This window comes from Centrocercus urophasianus, unplaced genomic scaffold (genome assembly GCF_019232065.1).
Source record: "Centrocercus urophasianus isolate 14NV4802_14NV808 unplaced genomic scaffold, USGS_Curo_1.0 seq_12, whole genome shotgun sequence".
Taxonomy (NCBI): domain Eukaryota; kingdom Metazoa; phylum Chordata; class Aves; order Galliformes; family Phasianidae; genus Centrocercus; species Centrocercus urophasianus.
This window is the reverse complement of record NW_024884364.1, coordinates 15,678,554-15,702,301: the sequence shown is the minus strand read 5'-3', so window position 1 is coordinate 15,702,301 and position 23,748 is coordinate 15,678,554. Positions and strand designations below refer to the sequence as shown.

The 23,748-nt window shown below is 42.6% G+C and overlaps 2 protein-coding genes across 3 annotated transcripts in view; one reads left to right on the top strand and one right to left on the bottom strand.

The window, feature by feature from the left end:
- Window positions 1-504: 504 nt before the first annotated feature.
- CREG1 (cellular repressor of E1A stimulated genes 1) lies at window positions 505-6,283 on the bottom strand. Its single transcript, XM_042809777.1, has 4 exons — window positions 5,996-6,283; window positions 5,552-5,671; window positions 2,646-2,830; window positions 505-2,122 (listed from the first exon to the last, which is right to left on the bottom strand). Exons 1-4 carry the CDS (start codon window positions 6,266-6,268, stop codon window positions 2,059-2,061), a joined length of 642 nt encoding a protein of 213 aa, XP_042665711.1. The 5' UTR covers window positions 6,269-6,283; the 3' UTR covers window positions 505-2,058.
- Window positions 6,284-14,600: 8,317 nt separating this feature from the next.
- Window positions 14,601-23,748, top strand: part of RCSD1 (RCSD domain containing 1) — a 34,757-nt gene continuing 25,609 nt past the window's right edge. The window contains exon 1 of one of the 2 annotated variants that reach the window (XM_042809776.1): window positions 14,601-14,793. In XM_042809776.1, the coding sequence (XP_042665710.1) occupies window positions 14,788-14,793 (6 nt within the window). In that variant the 5' untranslated portion in view covers window positions 14,601-14,787. The remainder of the gene's footprint in view (window positions 14,794-23,748) is intronic. The other variant, XM_042809775.1, reaches the window with a different exon arrangement.

The following is a 23,748-nucleotide window of genomic DNA, read 5'->3' as shown; positions in this document are numbered from 1 at the left end:
TCTATTAATAGTGAGGCTGGACTATTAGACATCCACATTTTATTAACAGCTAAAATAACAGTGAGAATCCTCACTTGAAAACACCACCTTAGGTTTAGAACAACACTAAAGTACATACCATGCCTTGTTCAAACACATATATTTATGTGTATATTGAGGAGACCTATTAATATTTGCACAACATTTGCAGAACATATAAGAGTAAGAAAGTATTGGTACAAAAGGTAACTGCTGCAGTCATTTATGAAAGTAGAAGCCTCAGCCAAAGACAGCTCCAGTGTTATTCTTTTATGATTTATTTCACAGTATTGCAAAAAAGAAAGTGAAACACAAAGATGCTTATTTCAACCAAAAAGGAAATAGAATGGTTTCACCATGTATACTTCAGCAAGGATAAATGACTCCTGAGTGACAACAAAACAAGAACCCTGAAATAAGTGTGCTCATATGAAAGTGTAAGGGAGATAAATAATTTCAAATGTGCAATAAATAAAACCAAGAACATTTTTCATAAAAATATTTTAATTTTATCAAAAGCCCAGCATTACCAGTCTCATACAACAGAAGTTATGGAGTGATAGGTAATACATTCATGTGTCCCCATCGAAAGGATCAGTATACCATAAAATAATTTGAATTTTCACAATTGTTATGTTTTATATAAAAATATTTCCACTATCATATTTAATTTTAATGTTATCTAATCATCATAAATTGTTTCCACATCTTCAGGGTTTTTTTTATTATCCCACACAGTAGCACACAATGTGTTTAATACAGTAAAATGCACACTTTTTTCCCCTTCACGTAGAAGGAAAACTTTATAACTTACTTCAAAAGTGCTTCCATAAATCTTTCCCATACAAGATGAGCAGTAGTATAATGATGCAATAACTATATAGAGATAATTGGAAGTGATCAATTTCACTATTCTACTATATGGATCTACCTCTAAGGATTCTGCATTTTCACATTCTTCACTATGTCGAGCAGGTAATATTGGCTTGGGGTAAAATAAATTAATTGTTCGTAATCACTTTTGAATATTTGTGAGCTACGCACGTGGGAGATGTGACAGCATATAAAAAGATGTTCTACTTTTTTTTGTGTAGGGCTTATTTTATGAAACAGAATTAAACTTTCAACACTTTTCATTACTTTTCATTCTCTACAGTTGACAAATCATCTGTTGCGTACTGTATTAGCTTCTTTCTCACTCTCAGATTACAGACTTAAAATTGCTGTATTAGGCTTCCAAAACAAAAACATCTACCAAATTCTACTACTGAAAGTAGTAAAAGCTGCTACATTGTCGTTTGATCAGAGTGCAAAGCCAAAGATTTCAAAATTCAAGTCAGTAAACATCTTCTTTTTGTATCAGTCTCATTGGATTTACAAGCCACTATTCTTCATGTACCACAGCCAGGTACTTTCACTACTACTATTACTTTTTTAAAAGAATCATGGCATATAACCACTACTAGACAAAGACTTACCAAGAACTCACCATGAGCCTGAAGTACACATACAATTTCCATAAATCCAATCAGGGTTAGCAGAAAAACATGGTTAACAGAAAAACAGCTCAAATTGTGAGTGTACAGGTGTTGAAAGAAAAATTTGGAACTCAATATATCATCTGTCGTTGCAGTATAAGCAAGGCTTTCCAGTCTACAGTCAGCTGAGCCACCTGTAGTGCTGTGTCAGATAAAGTGGTATTTTTAATACCACTGCCAAGTGAAGTGGTTTTAAAAAGAATTGGAGAGTGCCTACAAACAGAAATGATTTAACTAAGGCACTGAAAGTTTAGAACCAGACTAATCCTTTACTTTCTGGTAAACACAGCATTATGGACTATTAAGAGAAATAACACTCCAGGTTTGTGTCCACTGAACAACATTTAGTTATGGCTTATGCACAAAGGATTTTGAGCATGGCATGATTCAATCTATTAGTGTGAATTTACAAGTGCTTCAGAAGGATTACACCAGCTTATTAACAATGCAAGGTGTAAGAATTTTTTGCATTAACTTAGCTCTACTACACATAGAAAATCTTTCATGGAGCAGTCATCCAAAGTAATCCATTTGTACTGTCAGCATCACCAAGGATCTTCTTCTGCCTACAGGAACAAAAGTGAAATAGTATGTGTGTTTGTTGACTGTGCTAAAATGTATCTGACAACATATATAGTATATATTTTTTGTATTTATTAATTATTAATATATTATACTTCAGTATCATGACAAAAAATTCAAAACCAATGAGTTATTGCTACAATCCTGTTGATAGAGCTTCACAAATGCTTAACAGTCTATGTTTAACTATTAGACCAAAACCTAACTTGCCTTGCAATTATCCCAAATAGAGGATAGTGACTGTGCTTACTCTGCAAGAGTTATCCCAAGAAACCTCTTTTAAGCTGAAGTGCAGTTATCCATAGAGAGTTAATTATAGATACTATGCTTGTTTTCCTTAGGTAGGTGGGTCCCCAATCAAACATATCTTACAATTTGAGATACTGCATCCAGTAGACTATTTATGGAAATAAGAAAAATGTATATTAAAAAAGCAGAGATGAGTAATACACATTGTTAATAAGAAACGTTACAGCTTCCAAATATAGTGCAAACTTAAGTACTTACAAAGGCTTGACATTGAAATATTCTTCTGGTGTCACAATTTTCAGTCCACCGAAGTAGTCCAGAACCCAAATATTGGTGATGTTGAATTTGGCAAAGAACCAGTTATGATCCTTAGGCCAACCTTCCATCTCAGGGTGCCGAGTGAATAACGCCTTTTTCGCTAAGGCTGCTTCTGAATCATTCACCTGAACAACAGCCAGCAAAATATCAAGACAGAGACAAGGAAGACAAATATTATCTAAAACACACTTCTGACTATAGAGTGCTCTTCTTCATTTAGCCATATTTTGCCCCAAGGTGCTCATTACTGTGGCAGAATCTACTTACCTTCAGGATGGTGTACATGAGACAGGCAAATACTCCAAGGGAGTTGCTTTCAATACTAAATCAGAAGGGTGTTTTAAAGTAAGCAAGAGCAAGAAAGTACTTCATTGACATTAGATGAAGTCTTTCTACTGTTCTCTAGAGGAGTATGCAGGCTGACAGATTTGAAAAAAAGTATTGATCCCGCTCTGATGTAAACACTCTATCCACCCTGACACTGATCTGTCTAAAGACAACTGGATAAAACCACTCCCTACACTGTGGACAAAGAAAAACTTTATTTTAGAGATGAAAATTATCCAAGTTCACAGACATCTGTTAAAGTATCTTAAGTAGATACTTAAAGTTCTTACTAGAGAGACAGTGAATAAATAGTAGAATAATGAGGTACAAAGCTTTGCTTTTGTTATTAAAAGACAACAGAATGATGTTGGTATGAATTAAGACATCAGCTTTTACTTTTTAACAGAAAACCAAATAGGTATGTTAACTATCCATTTTCAGAATGAAATCTCCATGTGAAATTGTTTCTTGAAGCATTGTCTGAATTCTAGCTTTCAGTATGTAATCTGGAATGATGTTTTTGGAGACAGATTTTTTTTTTTTCCAGATTTTCTCCATGTTCTTCAAGATTTAAAGTGTGCACAACCTGACTGGACAAAAGCCAGGGAGAAAAAATTAAGTGTCTTTGGCATTAATACTTAAGTGGGATTGATATTCCATGAAGAACAAAAACTGAATAAGAGCCTAAAACCAAGGCTGGAAAGTGTTTTGTTTTCGATCCTAGTAATGATAGATTTGTAATGATATGTAAATTATCAAATTAGATATGATTCTTCAAATCAGTAAGCAGCAACAATATACACCATGATCTTCGATGTTATTTGGAACAGCAAAAAAAAAAAAATCACAAAACAGAGAAGTATCCCTGCTGCGTTATGAGAAGACCATGTTTTAGGTGTAATTTTACCTCCTCTACACCTGCTCAGTCAGGGATACCCACAAACCAGTGTTTGGATGCATTCAAGCACACACACACACACACATACCATGAAATAACAAAATCTACAAGAGAAAGGAAGCTAAAACCTGTGACTACTTGATGTGCAAATGTTTAAAGGGTCAGATCAGCAAGAGTTCTGGATACAGTACAAAAGCATTTAGAATAAATGGTACTGGAATTAAAGTAGTTCCAGTATTGATGACAAACTTCATGAAGGCAATTCAAGGATTGCAATGTGATCTGAAGTATGAAAACACAAATATAAATTCAGGCTATCACATAAAAGACACCAGTGATTAGTCCCCATCCGCACCAATTACCCTTAATAATGGGATTAAGATCTACTATAAATAACACACGCAGTTCTAAATTCCTTCTACGGCAGCAACAGCACCAGGTGAGACAGTAAACTTTTTCTATGGCTAATGCTTGTAGCTTTACAACTTGGATTAATATGTACTTCAATAAAGTTTGAGTCATGCATGTATCAAAGCAGCTGTGCCACAGTCCTGTTTTAGTCTGTGCTGTTAGGGAACTGCTTCTCATACTTTGCTACAAAGGTCAGAGAAACTGGATTTGTAAATTGTACATGACCCAAATTGCTAAACTGTGGTAAACCTTCAGCTGTCAAAGCACCACAGCTTCAACACACGTGCCATATGAAGAGGTACTTGTGGACGGATGTCATGTGAGAAGCATGCATGGTGAGAAAGAAGCCTTGATTGCAGCCCTGAACATGTAACATAACACCTTCCGTTAATATGGGTAAAGCTAAAGGAAAACTCTTGGCATATCAACTTCTGGGAGATTGAAAGTCTGCCTGTGGCTTTTGGGGTTTGGCTAGAAGGGCTCTGGGATGTTGAGGTGATCCTACTGCAAACAGAACTCTTGGAGAAAAGGCTTTTGCAGTATTCATAGGAGGGCTCACCCTTTCTTTTCTGTAAGGCTGATCTTTCGCAGATTCCATCCGAGGAGAATATTCTATTCTCGGCATTGTTACCTGGATGATTTTAGCTGTAAATTCACCTTTGCATACCGCTGGATCTTGGGCTAGCAACAGACCCATTGAGCTCTGTCAGAGACTTGAATGTGGAAAAGAACCAAGAAGGCTGGCCATGGCACACTTCGTGCTTTGTTGCACTCCTGTTCTACTCCTTCATTTGCACCAGGCATGCTGCAAGGTGCAAGAATAACAGAGAATATTTCTCGAACGGGCTCGAAATCAATATCTGAAGTATAGAAAGCTCTCTGCTTGGTCTGGTCTGGTTTTCAGTCTAGACCTAACTGATCACAATCATAGAATCACAAGGTTGGAAAGGACCTACAAGATCATCTAGTCCAACTGTCCTCCCATCACCATTGCTACCACAAGCTACTAAACCATATCTTGTAGCTCTTCATCCAGATGCCTCTTGAACGCTTCTAGGGATGGTGACTCCACCACCTCCCTAGGCAGGCCATTCCAGTGCCTGACCACACTTTTATAAGACATGAGCAAAGCATGAACTTGGACATTTTCATCGTGGACATTTCAGTTTCCAAACAGATCCAGCGCAAACTTCCCTTACCTACAGCTTACCTTTACAATGCTCCCACAGAAGATGATGTGGGCGCAGAGGGGATTCTGAGGATCATATCTGTGCTTCTTGCAGTATGGAGTCTGTGCCAAAGACACAGTTAGGGAGGCATTTGAATTGATCTGAAAAGCAGACGGTAAGATAAGAGGGCTGTGTACCTTCACGAGAACAAGTTATATCACATTTTCAGTTTTCTGAGGAAGTTGCTTAACTGCGAAGAGCGCTGACTCACCATTAGTCAGCACTATCCGCTATCAGCTGCCTCCCTCCACGTGACCGCCCCACGGTTGCGCGATAAACTTATGTCAGGAACTCAGTGAAGGAAATGGCTAGCTAACAGCTTACATACCACAGAAATCAGGCTATCAGCACCACTGAGACGCACAAACTATTTTAACGCATCAGAGCAATAGCTGAGCCGCAGACACACGCAGTCGCCCGCTCACCTCCAGGTCCTGCACGGAGATCTCCATGTCTGTCAGATACAGATAGGGGACGCCGCTGCCGCCGCCGGGCCCCGGGACGCCGTCGCTGATGGAGAAGATGTTGGCGAAGGGGCGACCGCGCAGCCCTTCCTGAGCGGAGAGCGTGGCCAGCGCGCCCCAGTCGCAGTTGTGCAACACGAAGCGTGCCATGCGCGCCGCCTCCTCGGGCGGAGGGATGGATCCGCGGGCCGACACTGCCAGCGCGGCCGCGCACAGGAGCGCCAACAACACCATGGCGCACCGCAGCAGCCACCGACGCCACAGTCTATCGCGAGCTACGCGGCGACGGACTGCAACCCGGCGCGAGGTGGAGCGCGTCACTCTGCTCTCCGCCAATCGAAGCCAATTTGCTCGACTCTCAGCCAATGGGAGATGACGGGAGGCGGGGCCGAGCGCGTCGGCTGCCGGAGGTGGTAAACAACTCTGACAGCCCAGGCTCGCCGTCTGGAGGAGCGGGGAGGGGGGTGGGACCACGGTGATCCGACAGCCAATGAAAGGCCTCGCCGGAACTTTCTGCCAATCACATTTACGAGATGCGGAGGGGCGCCTCGCTCCGCTTCAATCTTAATCGAGTGTGTCTACGCTGTGAGTGGGGCAGCCTGTGGTAGAGAAACCGACATTGACTCAATGCCACAGTTACCGGGTTTGCGGGAGCATCAACTGAGGTCAGCAGCAAAAAATGACAAGTTTCTATACTTCAGATATTGATTTCGAGCCCGTTCGAGAAATATTCTCTGTTATTCTTGCACCTTGCAGCATGCCTGGTGCAAATGAAGGAGTAGAACAGGAGTGCAACAAAGCACGAAGTGTGCCATGGCCAGCCTTCTTGGTTCTTTTCCACATTCAAGTCTCTGACAGAGCTCAATGGGTCTGTTGCTAGCCCAAGATCCAGCGGTATGCAAAGGTGAATTTACAGCTAAAATCATCCAGGTAACAATGCCGAGAATAGAATATTCTCCTCGGATGGAATCTGCGAAAGATCAGCCTTACAGAAAAGAAAGGGTGAGCCCTCCTATGAATACTGCAAAAGCCTTTTCTCCAAGAGTTCTGTTTGCAGTAGGATCACCTCAACATCCCAGAGCCCTTCTAGCCAAACCCCAAAAGCCACAGGCAGACTTTCAATCTCCCAGAAGTTGATATGCCAAGAGTTTTCCTTTAGCTTTACCCATATTAACGGAAGGTGTTATGTTACATGTTCAGGGCTGCAATCAAGGCTTCTTTCTCACCATGCATGCTTCTCACATGACATCCGTCCACAAGTACCTCTTCATATGGCACGTGTGTATCCAGGCACCAGCTGAGGCTGTGGGCACGTGAAAAGGATCCGGCTGTGGGCTGCCAGGCCAATGAACTGACAGGCCTGTGGAAGTGATGCTGTATGCCAGAGGAGTCATTCGTTGGGCTGAACTCAGGTAAGCCATCTCATCTCGAAGAAAAATAAACCGCGGGTCCATTTATGTACTGTCTTGTAGCTGTGTACAGGCAGAATAAAACTGTTTTTCCTTCAGTGTTCCTCTCACTTCCAGGAAGCAGACAGTGGCATCCCTCTAGGGAAATGGAAACGCTGAAACACGGAGTCTTCCACTGCTGCCCTCTCCTGGCAGTGCTCGGGAGAAACCTGCTCTGCCGTAGCACAGCACCCGTGCCTCTGATTTAGAGCAAATTCTATCTCAGGGCAAAGCGCTGAAGAGAAAACACAAGAAAAGAAGCTAGTATGAGGGAAAAGAAGGCTGCCTGAAAGAATGCTTTTATATAGATAGGGCTATGAGCTACATTTGGAGGAGGGGCAAGAGTGAAATTTGTTGAAAAAGACTGCAACTGTTCTGCAGAAGTGAAAATAGTATGGAAAAGAGGGACAAAAATGATCTAGAGTTCCTAATCTGTTTAGTTTAGGATTTACAGATGAGGAACACGTACTGCAACAAGCTCTTTTTCTTAGAGATTTTGCAAGCTGAAGGAGAGATATTTCTTCCTCTTTTTCCACCAACATATATATATGCACTTTTCTTTTTCACAGCAGTTCTGCCTTCTGAGAACTAGAGGGAAGGGTTCATCTTCTCCCCACTGCAGCTAAAGAATCAAGTGGTAGGGGAGGGGGGGGCGGGGAGAATGGGTGCATGGTGATTTTGTTGGGGAACAGGACAGTGTCATAGGGAGCAAATGGGAGGTGGTTGGTGGAGTCAGTACAGGAAAAAAGAGATGTCAGAAAGTGAGAAAGGACAGAAAGGAAAGGAGATAAAAGAGATGATGGAGTTGGGGTTTTTTTTTCGGTTGTTTTTTTTTTTTTTTTCCCTCAAAAAAAGAAAATGCATAAAGGTGGAAGCTTATATGCTACAGAGTTTACATTTATTAGCAGAATGTATTTGCCAAATGTGGCTGTCTGTACATCAGCAGAAGAGTGTACATTACTGGAGGTTCTCCCCAGACAGTACCACTGCACGTGCAAGTTTTTCCTCTCCTGCAGTGTCCTGCAGTGCTCCCTGTGAGCAGCCACAATGGGGAGCTGCTGCCCAACCCTGCTCATAGTGCTTGCAGAGGCCGGCAAGCGCACCTGCTTACAACCCTCTTGGGGGATTTGGGCTACATCCAGTCGGCGTATATCCCTGAGCAGCATTTGTTGACACGAGTAGTGTTGGCTCTCTGTGCTGCAGAGAGCAGGATTTATTAGGCTGAGTACTTTCCACTGTGGGCAATACACACCATCATATAGACTGCCTTGCATACTGCACTGAATGGAGGGGGCTTGTACTTGCCCACTTCTTCTTGGATGGCTGTTGGGTGAATCTGTAGGGTGAAGAAAGCAGTCTTTAACTCCTTTTGCTTGCTCTGAAGCAATGTTATCTGAAGTAAACATCCAGGCCTCTTTCACTTCCTCAGATAGATCTCAGAAAGGAGAAGGATTCTCTCTGTTGTAATGCAGTGTGTCTAGGGGCATCCAGGACCCTTGCATAACAAATTCAGAAAAGTATTGCTAGCCACTAGTTCCCCTTTTCAACTTATGTTCTCGTTTACATCAGCAAAACTGCCAAATAAACAGTAAAATCTTACCATAATTGAGCCAACTTACTCCCTCCAGGTGTTGGCCAGGTAGTGGAAAAACTGTGCTTTTAGTGTAGTTTACATATCATCGGTTGGAGGATATATCTGGGGGCCGTGTCTCTGGAGAAGGTATATTTTAACCAGAAAGTCAGTGAGGTCTCCACCCTGCCCAGTGTTTCATCATGCTCCAGCTGCCCTCTTCATAGCTGCTTTTGCCCCGAGCCAGCTTCACTGAGATAGTATGGTTATTTGATGGGCTGGGCAAGTTTTCTCTTCAGATGAAGCCTAGCTGGGAACTGGGCCAGGCTTCCTGTCTAGATCATGCAGTCTCTCCATGAACAGAAACCTTTCTTTGTGCAGATAACGTTTGCGGGCCATGCAGTCTGGTCCTGAATAGTGCTTGATTTGTGAGCCAGGCCAGCTCTCTGCATCCAAATGACAGCCAGAGTGATTAAAGTTGCTCGCCGCTGCATTTGACAGAAGGCATCGACCTCTGAGTCAGCTCTGGCAAACCTGAAGTACTCAGTGCTTTGAAGCGCCGGCACTGGGTGCCACATGAGTCCCAGCATGCAAATTGTTTCTAAAAATGTTAGTTAGTTATCAACCTAAGGAAACACCAGCCCTGCAGGACAGTGCAGTACAGCTACTGTTAAGAAATTTCACACCATACAGAATTTTACTGAACACAAAAAGGTATTTTGTGCTTGTGCCTAATGCATTTATTCGTTCTTGTCCTCCAAGTTGCCAAATTGCATTTAGTTTCTGCCCCTTTTGTCTGTATATATTTCAAAAGAGAGGTGAAGTGAACATAGCGCTGGCCCACCGTTCAGCAAGAAGTCCTTCTATCTTTTTAACAGCTGCTACACAGAGTGTGGCAAGGCAAGCTTGCTCTGTGTGTAACCTGCTAAGAAGCAGAAATGTTGTTTTGTTTTCAGCCAGAAAATCTTGCTATTGAGTCAGAGCTTGGACTGCCTGCTGAGGAACCTGGTTAGAGGGCAAGTGTGACACTGCTTTCTGTGATGCTGAGATGTGCAGTAGGACTGGCTTGGGAATGATGTAGTAAAAAACATTGTTTTATCCAGCACAGATACCAGAGACCCTGTGTTAGCAACCCTGTTCTGAGTATAACTTTGTGTTTCTATCAGGTCTTGTAGGACATTAGAGCTAATAACGGGTGAAGAACCCTTCAGTCTAGAAACAGGCCAGCAATAGCTGCTGCTGCTATTTGTCACATCGCTGTATTAATAGAATGTGATGCAGCTATGCCATATTGTACCCTGTTAAATTTGTTTTCTAAAGTCAAATGGATCAGCAGTGAAAGTAGAGCTCTCTGAAGAAATTCAAGTGCTGCAAAAGGTGATGCTAGCCTCCTGTACACCCTCACCATTGCTAGGTTGCCTGGTGTAAGTGGGGGTGGTGAACTTCAATGTGATCTTCCTAAGACCAGAACCACGTGGGCAAGGCATTGCAGGTGAAATTCATCCTATAAAACACCATGTTTTTCTAAGTTGCCTCTGTTTAGGGACAGGCTTTTTGACCAGATCCTGGAACTTAAGGAGCTTGACTAATTTGTACAAAACCATGATGTTAACAGTGAGTGTCCCTTATTATCCATGCCCCTTCATTTTAATCAAGTATCTTTGGTAACGGAACATGCCCATTAACCTCAGCTCCCAGGGGTGTATAATGTGTGGCACGTGAGTCTGTGTGTATGAGCGCATGGTCGCACGTGAGCGTGTGTGCGTGTGTGCTCAGATGTGCCTCGCTGCAGCTGCAGAATTAGAGCAAAAAATATCGATAGTACAAAGCGTTCCAACTGACTTCATTTCCTGCCGATAACTCCCTGAAGAGGAGGGTGAGGCTGAGCGTTTGCAGCATTAGTTTAATGGTGAGAGGCGAGGGCAGGGTTAGCAGGAGGAGATATTTCAGAATGCAGCCAGTAGAACGGTGGGTTCAAAAAGCGAGTTTCCCATAGAAAATGCTGTTCACGTTCACTTCCTGTGAGCTTGCTTTTGTCAGAGGAGTTGATGTATGAACCCAGCCCAAAACAGGATGCTGGCTTTTAGAGTTGATTGCTCTTTGAAATGCAAGTTCTTTTTTTTTTTCTTTTTTTTTTTTTTTTTTTTTTTTTTTTTTTTTTTTTCCTGTGGCCACCCCATCCCCTTTATTTTTCAGTTGAGAATTAAATTGCTTGAGAGGAATCAAGAAAGGTTGAGACCTCCGTTTCAGTAGAGTCAAAAACTCAACTGGTAACAGCTGCTGTTTAATTATATAAATTCTGGAGAATGGTGTGGGTATTACCAGCCCACTTTGAACACAGAGATGAACAAAACAATCTCAGATAATGGTACTGACATTCATGTTCTAATAAACTCTAAACAAACATTTTAACCAAAGACAGAGATTCAATCTATCTTGCAGAAACCCACAGCTCCCTCCACCCTCACCTAATTCACCACCCTCACAAACACACCTTCCCAGATTCAGTGCCCACATTGACACACCCAAACTAACCAGCTATGGGGACACAAATACTTGTGACTTCAAGGCCAGACTGGATGGGGCCCTGGGCAGCCTGATCTAGTATTAAATAGGGAGGTTGGTGGCCCTGCTTGTGGCAGGAGGGTTGGAGATTCATGATCCTTGAGGTCCCTTCCAACCCTGGCTATTCTGTGATTCTGTGTGAAATACCTGAGTCGAAATTTCAGTTGCCCTCCAAAGCTTTCCTTCCAGAGTGGCCTCTGAAGAAAGAACTGCCATGTCCCCACATGTCCTTTCTATTGATTTAGTATCATAGAGATGTCCTTACTCCATAATTCATTGCCAAAAAGCAGGAGGTCAGCAATTATTATATATGGCATTGCTAAGCATGGCAGAATTAGTTATACTACGTCTTTTTCAGGCACGCCAGGATGAGTGATTGCATATAGCAGGAGCACCAGTCATTTGGTCTGAAGTGAACTTGCTCTTTTGGCCTCACACGTATCAAAAAGAATCAGCTGGGAAGCTGCAAAACCCCAGGGTCCACAAGCACAGCATTTTCTCACCCCAGTGAAATTTGTGTTCATCTGTCTGCTTTAATGTTATTTGTGATGACTGTTGTTTTTTTATCTCCTGAGAAGAACAGATGTAGAAATTTCTTTTGCATGTACCAACAAATGAATCTTATAGACATCCCAGAAAGTCTGTAAACAGAGATACAGAGGGTCACACTCCAGAATATTCCACATTCATGTTTGCACGTACACGTCATGTAAAACACTCAGCTCCTCAGTACAACCTCCCTTAATAACATTTTTCAGAAGGTTCTTGCAGTTAAAGCAAGTGAATTTGTTTGTAACATATCTTTCAGTATTTTTCAGCCCAGGAAAAAAGAAAGCCTAGAGCAAATCCACACTCCTTGTCTTTCTTTCTGGAGAAAAACATGCACCATATTTTTGCGCCTTTCTCTCCTTGCTTGTTCAAGAAGGAAGAATAAACATTAATAAACCGAGTACTATGTACCATGCTCAGAGCAATGGCATTTGGGAATTCTGCCGGCAGAAAAGATTTACTTCATGACAAGATACTTTGGAGCATAAATAAGTAGAGTGGAGAAGTGTGGGGGGTGTAGCTGTAACTGCATTTGCGTTATTAGTGTGGGTAAAGTGATACTATCCCTGTCTAGCAGTTTCCTTTTCTGTTGGCCCAAGTGGTTTCCTCCATAGAGTAAAACCTCTGAAAGCAGAAAGAAAATATGGACTGAGCACAATGAAGCAACCATGGTATCTAACTGGTACCTAATTTTGGTGGTCTGTTACATGCAGACATCTTGAAAGTGACGTTTGTGACCATAGGGAATTCCCTGAGTATGAAATTCTCCTGCTACTGCTACAGCAGGCAATGCATGGGTGGCCAAAAGTATCTTGCCCTCCCCACCCTAACCTGCTTCTCATCGTTTCAGTTCCTATCCACCCAACTTGTGCAGAACTCTAAGACATGAACAGGATTTCCAACCAAGAAGGAATTTCATTTTTGTATTCCTTTTAGAATAATAATCTTTATTTTATTTGAGTTCTTGTTACAGCATCCGCTGGTTGCTTACACTAGAGAGGATTCAACTAATCCTGTGTTTCAGCAACAGAAGATTATTTTGTCCTCTTGCCTAACCTCCAGATTGCAGTAAGTGCATCATTCTTTTGGCTAAGAACTGAGCAACACTGTACATTGAACTTAGGAGATAATGAGACCATGATTTAAATTGACTAATTCCTATACTTTCTAAGGAACTGCAGGAGTCCTACAGCATTCAGTACTGCAAAAGTTAAGTATGCCATAAAAACCAATGTATTGAGACAATTTGTTGGTACCAATAATCTGGGATTTGATGATGTTCACATTTAAATTCATTCTGGAGTGTTTTCCTCCATACGCAGCAGAGGCTTGTGTGAAACATTGCAAGGGGAAAGTATGCATCACCTTCAGAAAAGATGCTTTAACCCTTTTCTGCCCCCAACACAATAACGTGAAATTGTGTCTCTTGAAAGACAAAAGGGGTGTTTCCAAATTCCTCTGCACCACCCTGCTCTCAGGAGGTGGGGACTGAAATTCTTGAGAAGGAGCATGTGCAAACAGTTGCTAAAACAGGAACAAGATGTATAGTTTACAACGCTGCAGTCTGAATGGAAAGGGAAACCGTAGCAAAACATTCCTGAGGCTTAGTTTTTCCCATCTGAGTTTTTGCACCTCCACAGAAGCTTCTCATTTCCAGTATGCAAGTCTGTCCTTCCCTTCAAAAGGAGGGATAAATGTCCTGCAGTTTCTGTCCTAGTAATGTGAGAAATGAATTTGGAATGGAAAGAACAAGTCCTGCACTAGAGCTAGCCAGTGAGACCTCGCATGGGGACACTGTGCTTGTGTCTGCTTTTGTGCAGTACTTTTCTCAGTGAAGCTGTGGTCTGTCTTCAGGGAATCACCCAACAGCATGTTAGTATTGCTGATATTGTGCCTGGGAGTCCCAGCCATGGACCAAGGTACCAAAACCATATCTTCTGTGAAAATGCATTGCCACCTGATTTCTGCTCCTTTTCCACCTCTCAGACTACTTTGAAGAAAGTCCACTGCAACTGAAATTGGAGGAAAAGGGACAGTGTTAAAGAAAATATCTGACTCAAATACGATGAGGAGACCCTGCGGACTTGGAAAGATAAGAGAGAACAGGGGAGAGACTGAGGCAGATGTTGGGGAGCAACTGCCAGCAAAAGAGAAAAACAGAGGCATAACTGGGAGGAGAAACAAACAAATAAATAAATAAAAGGGGTGATAGAAATACGAAGGGGAGATAGAAAGTGAGGGAGAAAATGCACACATGGTGTCCCCAAGTTTGGGCACAGCAGCAGAGTTTGCTGCTTGTTGTCTCATGAGTACAGCACTCTGGGAAGGACAGTATCTGTTTAGATTTGTGTCTAAATTTAAACTCTGATTGCCTTGCCTCCCCTCCTCTCCTCTCGTCTCCCCTCCCTCCCTTCCTCTCACCCACCCGCCCTTCTTCCTTGTTCGTAGTGCAGGGCCACTCACTGGGCTCTGTCAGTTTTCAAGCTGAGCAGAAGTGTGGATATTACATAGCCTCCACAGCAGCGTGATTTTGCTCTGGCTCTGCTGAAGTTTTCCCACAGATAAGAGAAAAAGGGGTGGGGAAGGAAGATTGCCCTGAGGACACCTCTCTCTAGCAGGACATGGAGGTAAAGAAAACTTTCACTTGCTTGTGGCTTGCTCCTAAATTCTGCATTAGCTGCACCTTGCAAAGCAATTTCTCGCTGAAGGTGGTTCAAAGTGCCTTATTGTCGAGGTTCAGATAAATGTGTCTCCCCTACAATTCCAGCCTCTGCTGTGGACCTCAGAATGTTTTACAGGGTTGAGATTTGGAGGGGGGGGATGGTATGGGGAGAAATTACATCTGTGAAAGGGGAATGAGAAGGACTGCCATTTACTTTAGCAGTTAGTCTCTCAGGTAGGAAAATGAGTTACATTTCAATAGGAATAATTTTCAAATGGGGATTTGAAAATTCAGTAAAATTGCGCATGTAAGGAGAAGTGAACAAACTGTACAGGATTAGTGGACTCCTTGGGTTGATTCCAAGCCAATACATAGAACAGCAGCTGTGATTTAGACCTACTTGTCCCCCCTGTTCCACATGGATCCCGCAGTCTCACTTTCATTACCAGCGGCATTTTGGTTCAGGAAAGCAAACTTGAGAGCTGTTGCTGCGGCAAGGTGAAGGAAAAGTGCAGCAACGGGACAACTGCAGTGCTTTTCTTCACGCTGTGTGCCTTGTGCTTCTAGGGCATAGGAGCTCTCGTCACTTGGCAGGCACACTGCTGATGGACAGGGGTGTGGAAGCAGGAATGAGAGTCCCCTGCCTTTTCAGCCCAAAACCTTCTCTTGTATAGCAGCTTCTTAGGAAGGTAGTTCACTTCTCTTTGCCTCCTTTCCCATTCATATGAAATGGGAGTGACAGTGCTTGCTTTGCTCATGTGAGATTGGATTCACTAGCTTTTCAAACCATTTTCAAGTGGCAGAGGAAAAATTGTGTTTAGGAGGGGCACGGAAGATAGAAATGCGATTACAACATTGGCAAAACCTCAAATGACGAAAGAGGACTTTGGATATTTCTTTCAGCAAAACACAGATCTTACCAAACACTTTATATTAATCTTCTCAGAAACGCCTTTTCTTTGTGCACTGGTGTGGCACCAGCAGTGTGGAGCACGCAACAAAGCCAGGCACCACTGTAATTTTTCTTTGAAGATTTCTAGCACATCGCTCATCTGGGCAGTTCTAATAACGCCCAGGTGTTAACATTGCAGTCCTTGTTATCTGTGCTGGCCTGCCCTGTAGGCAGGGGTTAAAGATCAGGCACGTTCATTACAAGATAAGTCCTCAGCAGACTATCTAAAAAATTTTGGTGTTGAGCAGAACCAAGCACTGCTGAAACCAATGCAGCGTAGATACATGCCATGACAAATGCGGAGCTTTATGAGGGTTTTTAGGTTTGTCAAAACCTGTATCAGTAGCTATTGCTGCTTGCTTAATACTTTTTCACTGTGTAGTATCCTGTCACGTCTCAGAGGGGCTATTGAACTCTTAATTTGTTATCACTGCTCTGCACAGGAAGTAGCATATGGAGCAAAAAATAATTGAGGGCTGAAACAGATATTCTGTCTTGTTGAGCACTCTTTGCCCCATCTCCTGTCCTCTCACCACAGGGGACTGCACCTCTCAATATTTTCTGTCACCTGCTACAGGGGTGTTTTAGAGTTGCAAGGCACGGACCTTTGTTTCCTTTTAGGAGATGTGTCACATTTGCAGTGGGTTCAACAGTCAGGAAGCTTCTCTGAATTATTTAGCCTATGACTTTCATCCTTTTGATTCTGATCCTCTACCTCAATATCTAACTCTTTATTCATGCTATCTTGTTTTCAGATCAGCTGTAGATTTATGTTCTTATTTTTATAACACCTCAACTCCCCAGACACATTTTTAGTAGCGCGGGGGGGCTGTGGGGGGAGGAGGGTCTCCCCTCCTTGCTTCAACCCTCCAAAAACGTGGTTGATGTCCCAAACCTAAGATATTAGACCAAAACAAAGCAAAGAGCAAAGACTAAGGTTCCCACCTGCCAATATTCTATTTCTTCCTGAGAGCTTTTCACACTGAGGCAGTGTATGCAGGACACAGAGGCTCATTACCGTTTATGCTTTAAAAAACATGTAATGGTCATGTGCAACAGGAACTAGAAGTTCTGTCATTTCCCCTTTTGCTTCATCGGCAGCATGCAGAGCTGCTCTGCGCTTTGCTGCTGGCACAACTGGCAAGTGCTTTGCTCTAGTGGGACACATGAGGATTACCAGCATTAGGGAAAGAAGGGCAGAGGGCTGACCTAGACAGATGATTTCCATCACGTCTTTGGCAGGAAGACCCTGTTTTTGAAAAACTTACAGAAGCAAGACAAAAAATGCAGCAAGACCCTGTTCTTGCTAGTTCATATAATTTTGTGGTCTGCTGATGTTTAAGATGTTTTGTTTTTGCAAAGACCCAGCTCCTTGATGCAAGACAGATTTGAGAACTGCTTTTCATTCCAGTGTTAAAGCTGATTAAATGAGCTTGAAATCATGAATCTACCACAAACAGACTGTTAGCTGCAAGAGTCCATAAAGCAGCCACTAAATCTTTGCACCTACAGTAAAAAAAGGATCATGTTGGTTTGTTAGCTTACACTTTTGGAATTGATCCAAGCTGTTTCATTCTCTTAGCTGTATTAAGCCTCACTGAAAATGTTGTGAGTTAGGGCATCCACTGACAGTGCTTGTGGCTTTCTGCAGTTCAAATTCTACAGCAGTCATGGCATTCCTCTTTCCTGCCTCTCTGTAGGAGCTTGAGAGCATGGAGACATTTGAACTTCACTCACAAAACAAGGGGATGCGATCCAAGCCAGAGTTTCACTTTGGTGGCTCCCCATGGTGCACTGGGTTCCCTTAGTTGTGAAGATGCTGCAAGCAGCTTTATTTCAGGAAGACTACTCTCTCCTTTGTGCCTACCAACAGATTTCATGTCTCTACAATTAACTCCTGCTGGATCTTGATTTTGCCTGTTGTTACATCAGCTAAGCAGAGGAAAGGCTCAGTTCTAAGTAGAGGCTTTGCTCACTTTTTCACTTTCCTACTGTGTAACTTACTAGACATTTCTCCAGTCCCCAGCACTGTGCTTTTCCTACACCACAATGTCCTCATCCGGGACATCTGAGGAGTGGTGGCTCCGCTGCTCTTTTCAGTAGCCTTATCTTTGTTGGGTGAAGATACCATGAAGAGGCCCTGGGACTGCTCTGATCCCTCTAGCTAGGAGCAGAGCTGTCCAGAGAAAATTTGTCTGACTCTGTTCCCCGTCTCACTGGGAGCCTGCAGAAACATCTGTGGGTTCAAATACATCCCCTCACTGAAATCCCTCAGACAGGCGAAGTCAGAAGCCGTTTTTCCTTTTTGCTGTGGTCAACCTAACATCACAACAGAGCACATTTCCAGGTCTAGCATCCCAACTGCATCCCTCCAGCAGCCATGGGGAATGATGCTCCGTCCCAAGATACAAGGGAGCTATCCTTCTACAGAGCTGCTTACCATGACCTAGGAAAACTGCACAAAGTGTGCATCATCTGTCCTGTGAGAGGATTGAAGTGGAGGGAATGAAGAATGTGTAGCCAAGAGGGCTGAAATTTGTGTCCCTTATGGCTCCCCAGAGCAGTAGAACAGTAAGCCACGTAAAGGTAGACTGAGTTGAGTAACTTCCACTCTTGCAGCCATGGATTCAAGATAAGTATAGGCAGTATTCCATGGCTAGCTCTGCCAGGAAACAATTTCCCTTTCTCAAGAAGCTGTTCTGTTTGGTTTTCAATGCAGAAGTTAAAATCTTCCTTTTCCACTTCTCTTTATTTTCTTTTTGCTTAACAGCAAATGCACTTATCTCCAGTGTTTTCCCCCAGTCTCATAAAAATAACACATTAATGCAGAGAGTCCACATCAATAAAGGGAAGAGTATTTAAATATATTAGGAGAGGTACCATATGACCCTAATTTACTCCTTAGGTCTGGACAAGTTTAGTTTTGCCTGACAGTAAATAGCATGTCTGCAGCAGAGCTGGAAAGGATCAAGTTTGCCAGACTTCCACAGTGTAGTGACTGGATGAAGCCCCCTTTTGATAGACAGGAAGGATCAAAACCAAAGCCCATGGGGGTGCTGTGACCCTGACTTTTACTTGGAGGGGACCCAGGATAAATGATGTGCAGAATCTAATCTTTTCTTGTGCCAGTAGAGAATGAATGATTCTTCTGAACCCTTTCTGTCCTTTACTCCCCATTTTGACTTTTGTGTGGCTGAGTTTTGTCAGTCATGGTGAAAGCTTTTTGGAAAAGCCTTCTTTCCTGTACTCCACAGTCTAATTGGCAGGACATACTACCGTTGAGCAGCATATTATGCATACCTTCTCTATCACATTCCCAAGACTTGCTTAATCTGAAGAACAGGGAAAACATTAGAACTGCTTTACAGATAGCTGCTGTAGGTGTTGCTAGGAAGCTCTGCTGGCTTTCGACTAGGAATTGACCAAGCCCATACAAACTAGGGGAGATTTTCTCCTCTGTTTCCAAGTAGTTGGTTAATAACGCTAGAGGGGTGGATGCTCTTTTTCCTCTACCACAACTCTATAACCTCATTTTGGGATCTGAGATAACAGCTGTAATAGCAGCAAAAAAAAAAAGCTGTTTGGAGGACCTGTCTATTTTACAGGTGAAGTCCTCTAGTTTCCTGTAGGTGGTATAATACTGCAGAGACACAGTTTATTTTGATGTCTTATGACAATGATATGCCATCAGCATCTTGAAACACAGTGTGGATGAAGACTAATTTGGTCTATAGACAGGAGATCTGTCGTATAAGAAGTTACTTTACAGATTCACTGCACAGTTGCTTCACATTTAGGTCCTGTCAGAGGCCTGGGGCTCCTTGTTCTTACGGTGTTTCATGTAGGTGTTTCACTTCATCCAAACCACTTAAGTATCCAGATATGCTGTCATGCCAGAAATGCTTTTACATTTGCATCAAATCTGAGGCATACCTCTGTGGTATTTTCTCCTCAGTATGTAGGTGTTGGTAATATACTGACAGAGACAAGGCTTATCTGCCCCATTAGTGCAGAAAGAAGTTTTCACCTGTGAGAGAGAAGAGATTAGATTAAATTCCTGTCAGATAGGAATGCATCACTTGCTAAAAAGAGCTTCTTCAAGTCATCTTCAAAGACTCAAACCTCTCTTGCTAAATTGACACCTCATACAGATGCATGTCAGTTTCCTTCTGTTCTTCTTCTGTAGCATCAAATTTTAATAGAACTCAAACCACATACAGCAGACAAGAAGATGGTAAGCTCTTTTTGATAACCTAGTGTGCTTGTGCACACTTTTTTGGTCAGCAGGGATGACTAGTGGCCAATCTGCAAAGGATATTGATTTACCAGTGCCAGCTTCAACAAAGCCTCTTTGCATCTCAAATGTCTGAAACTCATGCTCTCAATACCATGCACAACTGGACCACAGCTCAGATTGTGCTGTTGTGTAGTTTCGTAGCTGTGGCACACAGTGGTGCCTTTCTGAGCATACTGAAGCATTTCACAAAATTTAATACCCCTACCTTATGCTTTATCAAGAAACGAAGCTATATACTTCCTCTTAAGGCAAGAAATTTACTGCTTACATAGACCACAGCTTTTCAAGGACAACAAATAATGTGTGCAGTTTGGAAAGCCTCAGTATCTAGTGGATGCAGACCAATTATTTGTTCAGTTTTATGTTTTTACACAAAAATGCAAATGAGAGGACAAGCTAACTCAGAAGAATGGAAGTAAACAAGTCAGGGTGGCTGTACAGTCAGACAGGGGACAGGAATCTAAACCTTTTAACAGGGTAGATGATCATTTAGTGCTTTGGAAAAGCAATGTGCCTAGGAATAAGGGGATCAAAATGAAGATGTGAGTGATTTAACTGGAGAGAGTGTTAAAAAAGCCAATGTCAGGAGCTATCTTCTGTTGAATTCAAGCAATAGTATTGATGGGGCCACGAGAGGGGCAGGACAGTACTGTTTCTACAGTCCTTCTGTGTGTGCAGCTGCTGGCTGGAGTCAGTGGTAACTCAGCATCAGTACCAAAAAGCATTTATGATTCCTTTATGCCACATCACATTGTTCAAGCTCTTCAAACTTCTGCCTTCTGGAAATTTAGGTCAAAATAAACGGACATAATACCTGAAAGACTCTGGGAGCTGTCATGTGTGACACACAAAACTGATGTTACTCTTTCTTCCTGTTTTACGAATGGATTTCTTTGTCCTGTAAAACTGTGAACTGCAACAGCAATAATTGTTTCAAGTCAACCCTCTTGAAATACCTTACTGCTGAGTACCATTTTCCACTGATGTAAGTTTGGGTGAAAAAGGTCCACTTTGTTTCTCCTCTCTTTTCACATACACACACTGAAGCTTGTGTGCCAGGTTTCCTAGTAATTTCAACCCTTGGGCCATGCAGCTTGTGTGTATTTAACTTGTGATATGTGTGTACTTTAATTTGGTTTCCTTGCTAATATTTATAATGAGCATGGAGTTGTCAACACCATCCCTCCATGCAAACCCGGTATTTTCATTGCCAGTTTCAGTTTCAAGCTATTTGTTCTGTTAGAGGCACAGGGGCTATCACACACCAGTCCTTCAGACAGCAGGTGTCTGTAAACAGAGCATAGAGGAAGAAAAGGGATGGATTGATAAATACTCTGGATTATGAGGTAACAGGGCACAGAAATGAAACAAGTCAGGCAGGTCATTCATGCAGAAGGGAAACAATTTTAGCACTGTCACTTTCATCTCTATTCTTGACACAGCTGTCTTTTTCACTGATGCCAGGGCTATTAACCTTATGTAATATTGAGTTCTGCTCTGCATAGCTCTTTCATCTCCTAGATCAATGTCTTTTCCACTAATATCAGGACTTTTAATCTCATGTAACTTCAAGTCCTACTCTATAAGTCAAGAAACCTTTGCCCACAGACTGGACCATAGGATTTCTTGGTCCTTGTCCTTCTACTCCCTTGTATGCACTGAGTGTGGAACTCACTGTATTTGACTGCCCTCCCTCACATCTCCTGGCTTCATCAGTGGCATCTCACACTCACACTGTTCCAGTTCTGATCTCACATGACTGCTATGGGTCACCCACCAGCTATTTCCTCATGCCAGATCTTTCAAGGCATTGCTCAGAAGTGTGGAGCTCAAGGTCCAGTCCTAGAAAATCCATCCCATAGCAGCTTCACACTCTGACCCAGCAAAATGAGGTGTGCATCATCCACAGCAGCTCTTCGGGCCTTTGTAGCAAGCATCAGTTTAGGCTGATTCTCAAAGGCCAAAGCTAGAAGCCTTATTTTTTTGTAACCTATGGGAAAGAAACCTGTCAAGTAATGCAGCTGTCACGTGTGTCATGGTTCTATGTTTTTGTTTTTTTTTGTTTTTGGATTTCAGTATTCCACATCAAAACATCATGTAGTGCACGGGGCATTAAAGTGTCACTGCCCCAATCCCAGCTACCTATCCCTGTACATTACAGCAGTCACGGGATCTGGCCCTTCCGGGTGGGGGGGGCGCTTTCTTGCTGCCTGGCAGTGGGTGCTGGAGGGTGCTTTCCTGGCCGTTCCAAGCTTTTCAGGTTTGAATCGGTCCCGGGAACTCTCTCTCTCATCTTGTCTGATTTATTAATCTCAATTTCAATTAAATTGTATATATATTGTGTTATCTTGCATTCCAATATTATAGTAAAATAAGTTTTCCTCCATAGATTGTTGCCGCTGCTCTTTTCCTCCCTTCCTTCCTTCCCATTTTTTGTGGGACTGGGGTGGGGGGGGAGGGCAGAGGCCTGCCGCCCCTGTCACGGACATAGATTGATCTGGTCAACTCCGTGACAACGTGGTACTTATTCTCTGTCTGCCCCGCAAATTAAAAATTCCTGAATTATTCTCTTGTAAATCCAATATAATTTTTCTTCTCAAAACCTCTCACTTTAAGGTCTGCAAACTCATGGATGTGCTGGTCAGAGCAATCTAATGCTGATTTACTCACTGAGTAGTGTGCAGGCACTGAGTTTGTGCTTCCTGTACACCTGGTGCCAGTGCCCCACCTGCAGAAACTGTGTCTGAAGCTGAAGGAACTCAGTCCCTCTTCTTGTCACAGAAAGAACATGTAAGAGTTTCAGACAGCTGTTGGGAGAAAGAAATAGAACATTGGTGTAGGTAGGGTATTTCAAAGCTCTTACAAACACTGAGTTTCTCTTTTATGGGGCTGTCAGGAGAACTTTATAAGCTGGTTAACTCAGAAACAGAAGTAATTGTCCTTTTCAGATCACAGAAGAATCCCTATCAAAGGTTAAGCTGTAGCTTGAGGATTGCTTATGTGCATTCTCCTGAGGATATATATCAGAATCATTCACCAGTGGAAATCACTAAATTCCTAATGTGTCATTACAGTTGGTCCAGACTTAGCTTGAAAATTTGGGTGGACATTCCCAAACATAACTGCAAACTACAGCTGCTTGGATTTGTCTGTCCAGCGTAGGCCCAGCTCTACAGGAGCTCCAGAACCAGAGGAAGGGCAGCTGCTGAGAAAGAAGTCTTGCAAATCCAGTTCCTAAGAGCAGTAGGTGCTGCCGAGCTTTCCAGGGTCCCATTGAAAAGACATCTCTGTGGATGTAGCTTAGCATTCACACCTCAAGTTGGCTGCTAGTTGCATGCTTACTATCACTTTCCTCCCTTCCATATCTGCATATCTTTTTAGACTAAATTCCTGGCCCAGATAAATACGAACCTCCTTCTCTGCCCTGTATCCAGTGTAGACCTAATTTAATAGCAATGTGTTACAAAGATAGTACAGTCCTAACTGATGTGTCCTGGAAGCCACAGCAGTTGGGAGCACTGTGTAAACTCATTTACCCTTCTGACTTTCAGTTCCCAGCATGATAAATTGAGAAGAGTTGAAACCCTGTGCTGCTACAACCAGGCTGTATCTAATATCAAGTTGAAATTTGGAGGGATCGCAATCTACATACATATTTTAACCAAAGCATT

What these genes read in the sequence shown, in the direction of transcription:
- CREG1 (XM_042809777.1), bottom strand. Translation starts at nt 6,268, where the DNA reads ATGGTGTTGTTGGCGCTCCTGTGCGCGGCCGCGCTGGCAGTGTCGGCC. An exon ending in TCTCCGTGCAGGACCTGGAG is followed by an intron (nt 5,672 to 5,995) that starts GTGAGCGGGCGA and finishes TCTGCTTTTCAG; the next exon opens with ATCAATTCAAATGCCTCCCT. An exon ending in TCTGTGGGAGCATTGTAAAG is followed by an intron (nt 2,831 to 5,551) that starts GTAAGCTGTAGG and finishes GCTGTTGTTCAG; the next exon opens with GTGAATGATTCAGAAGCAGC.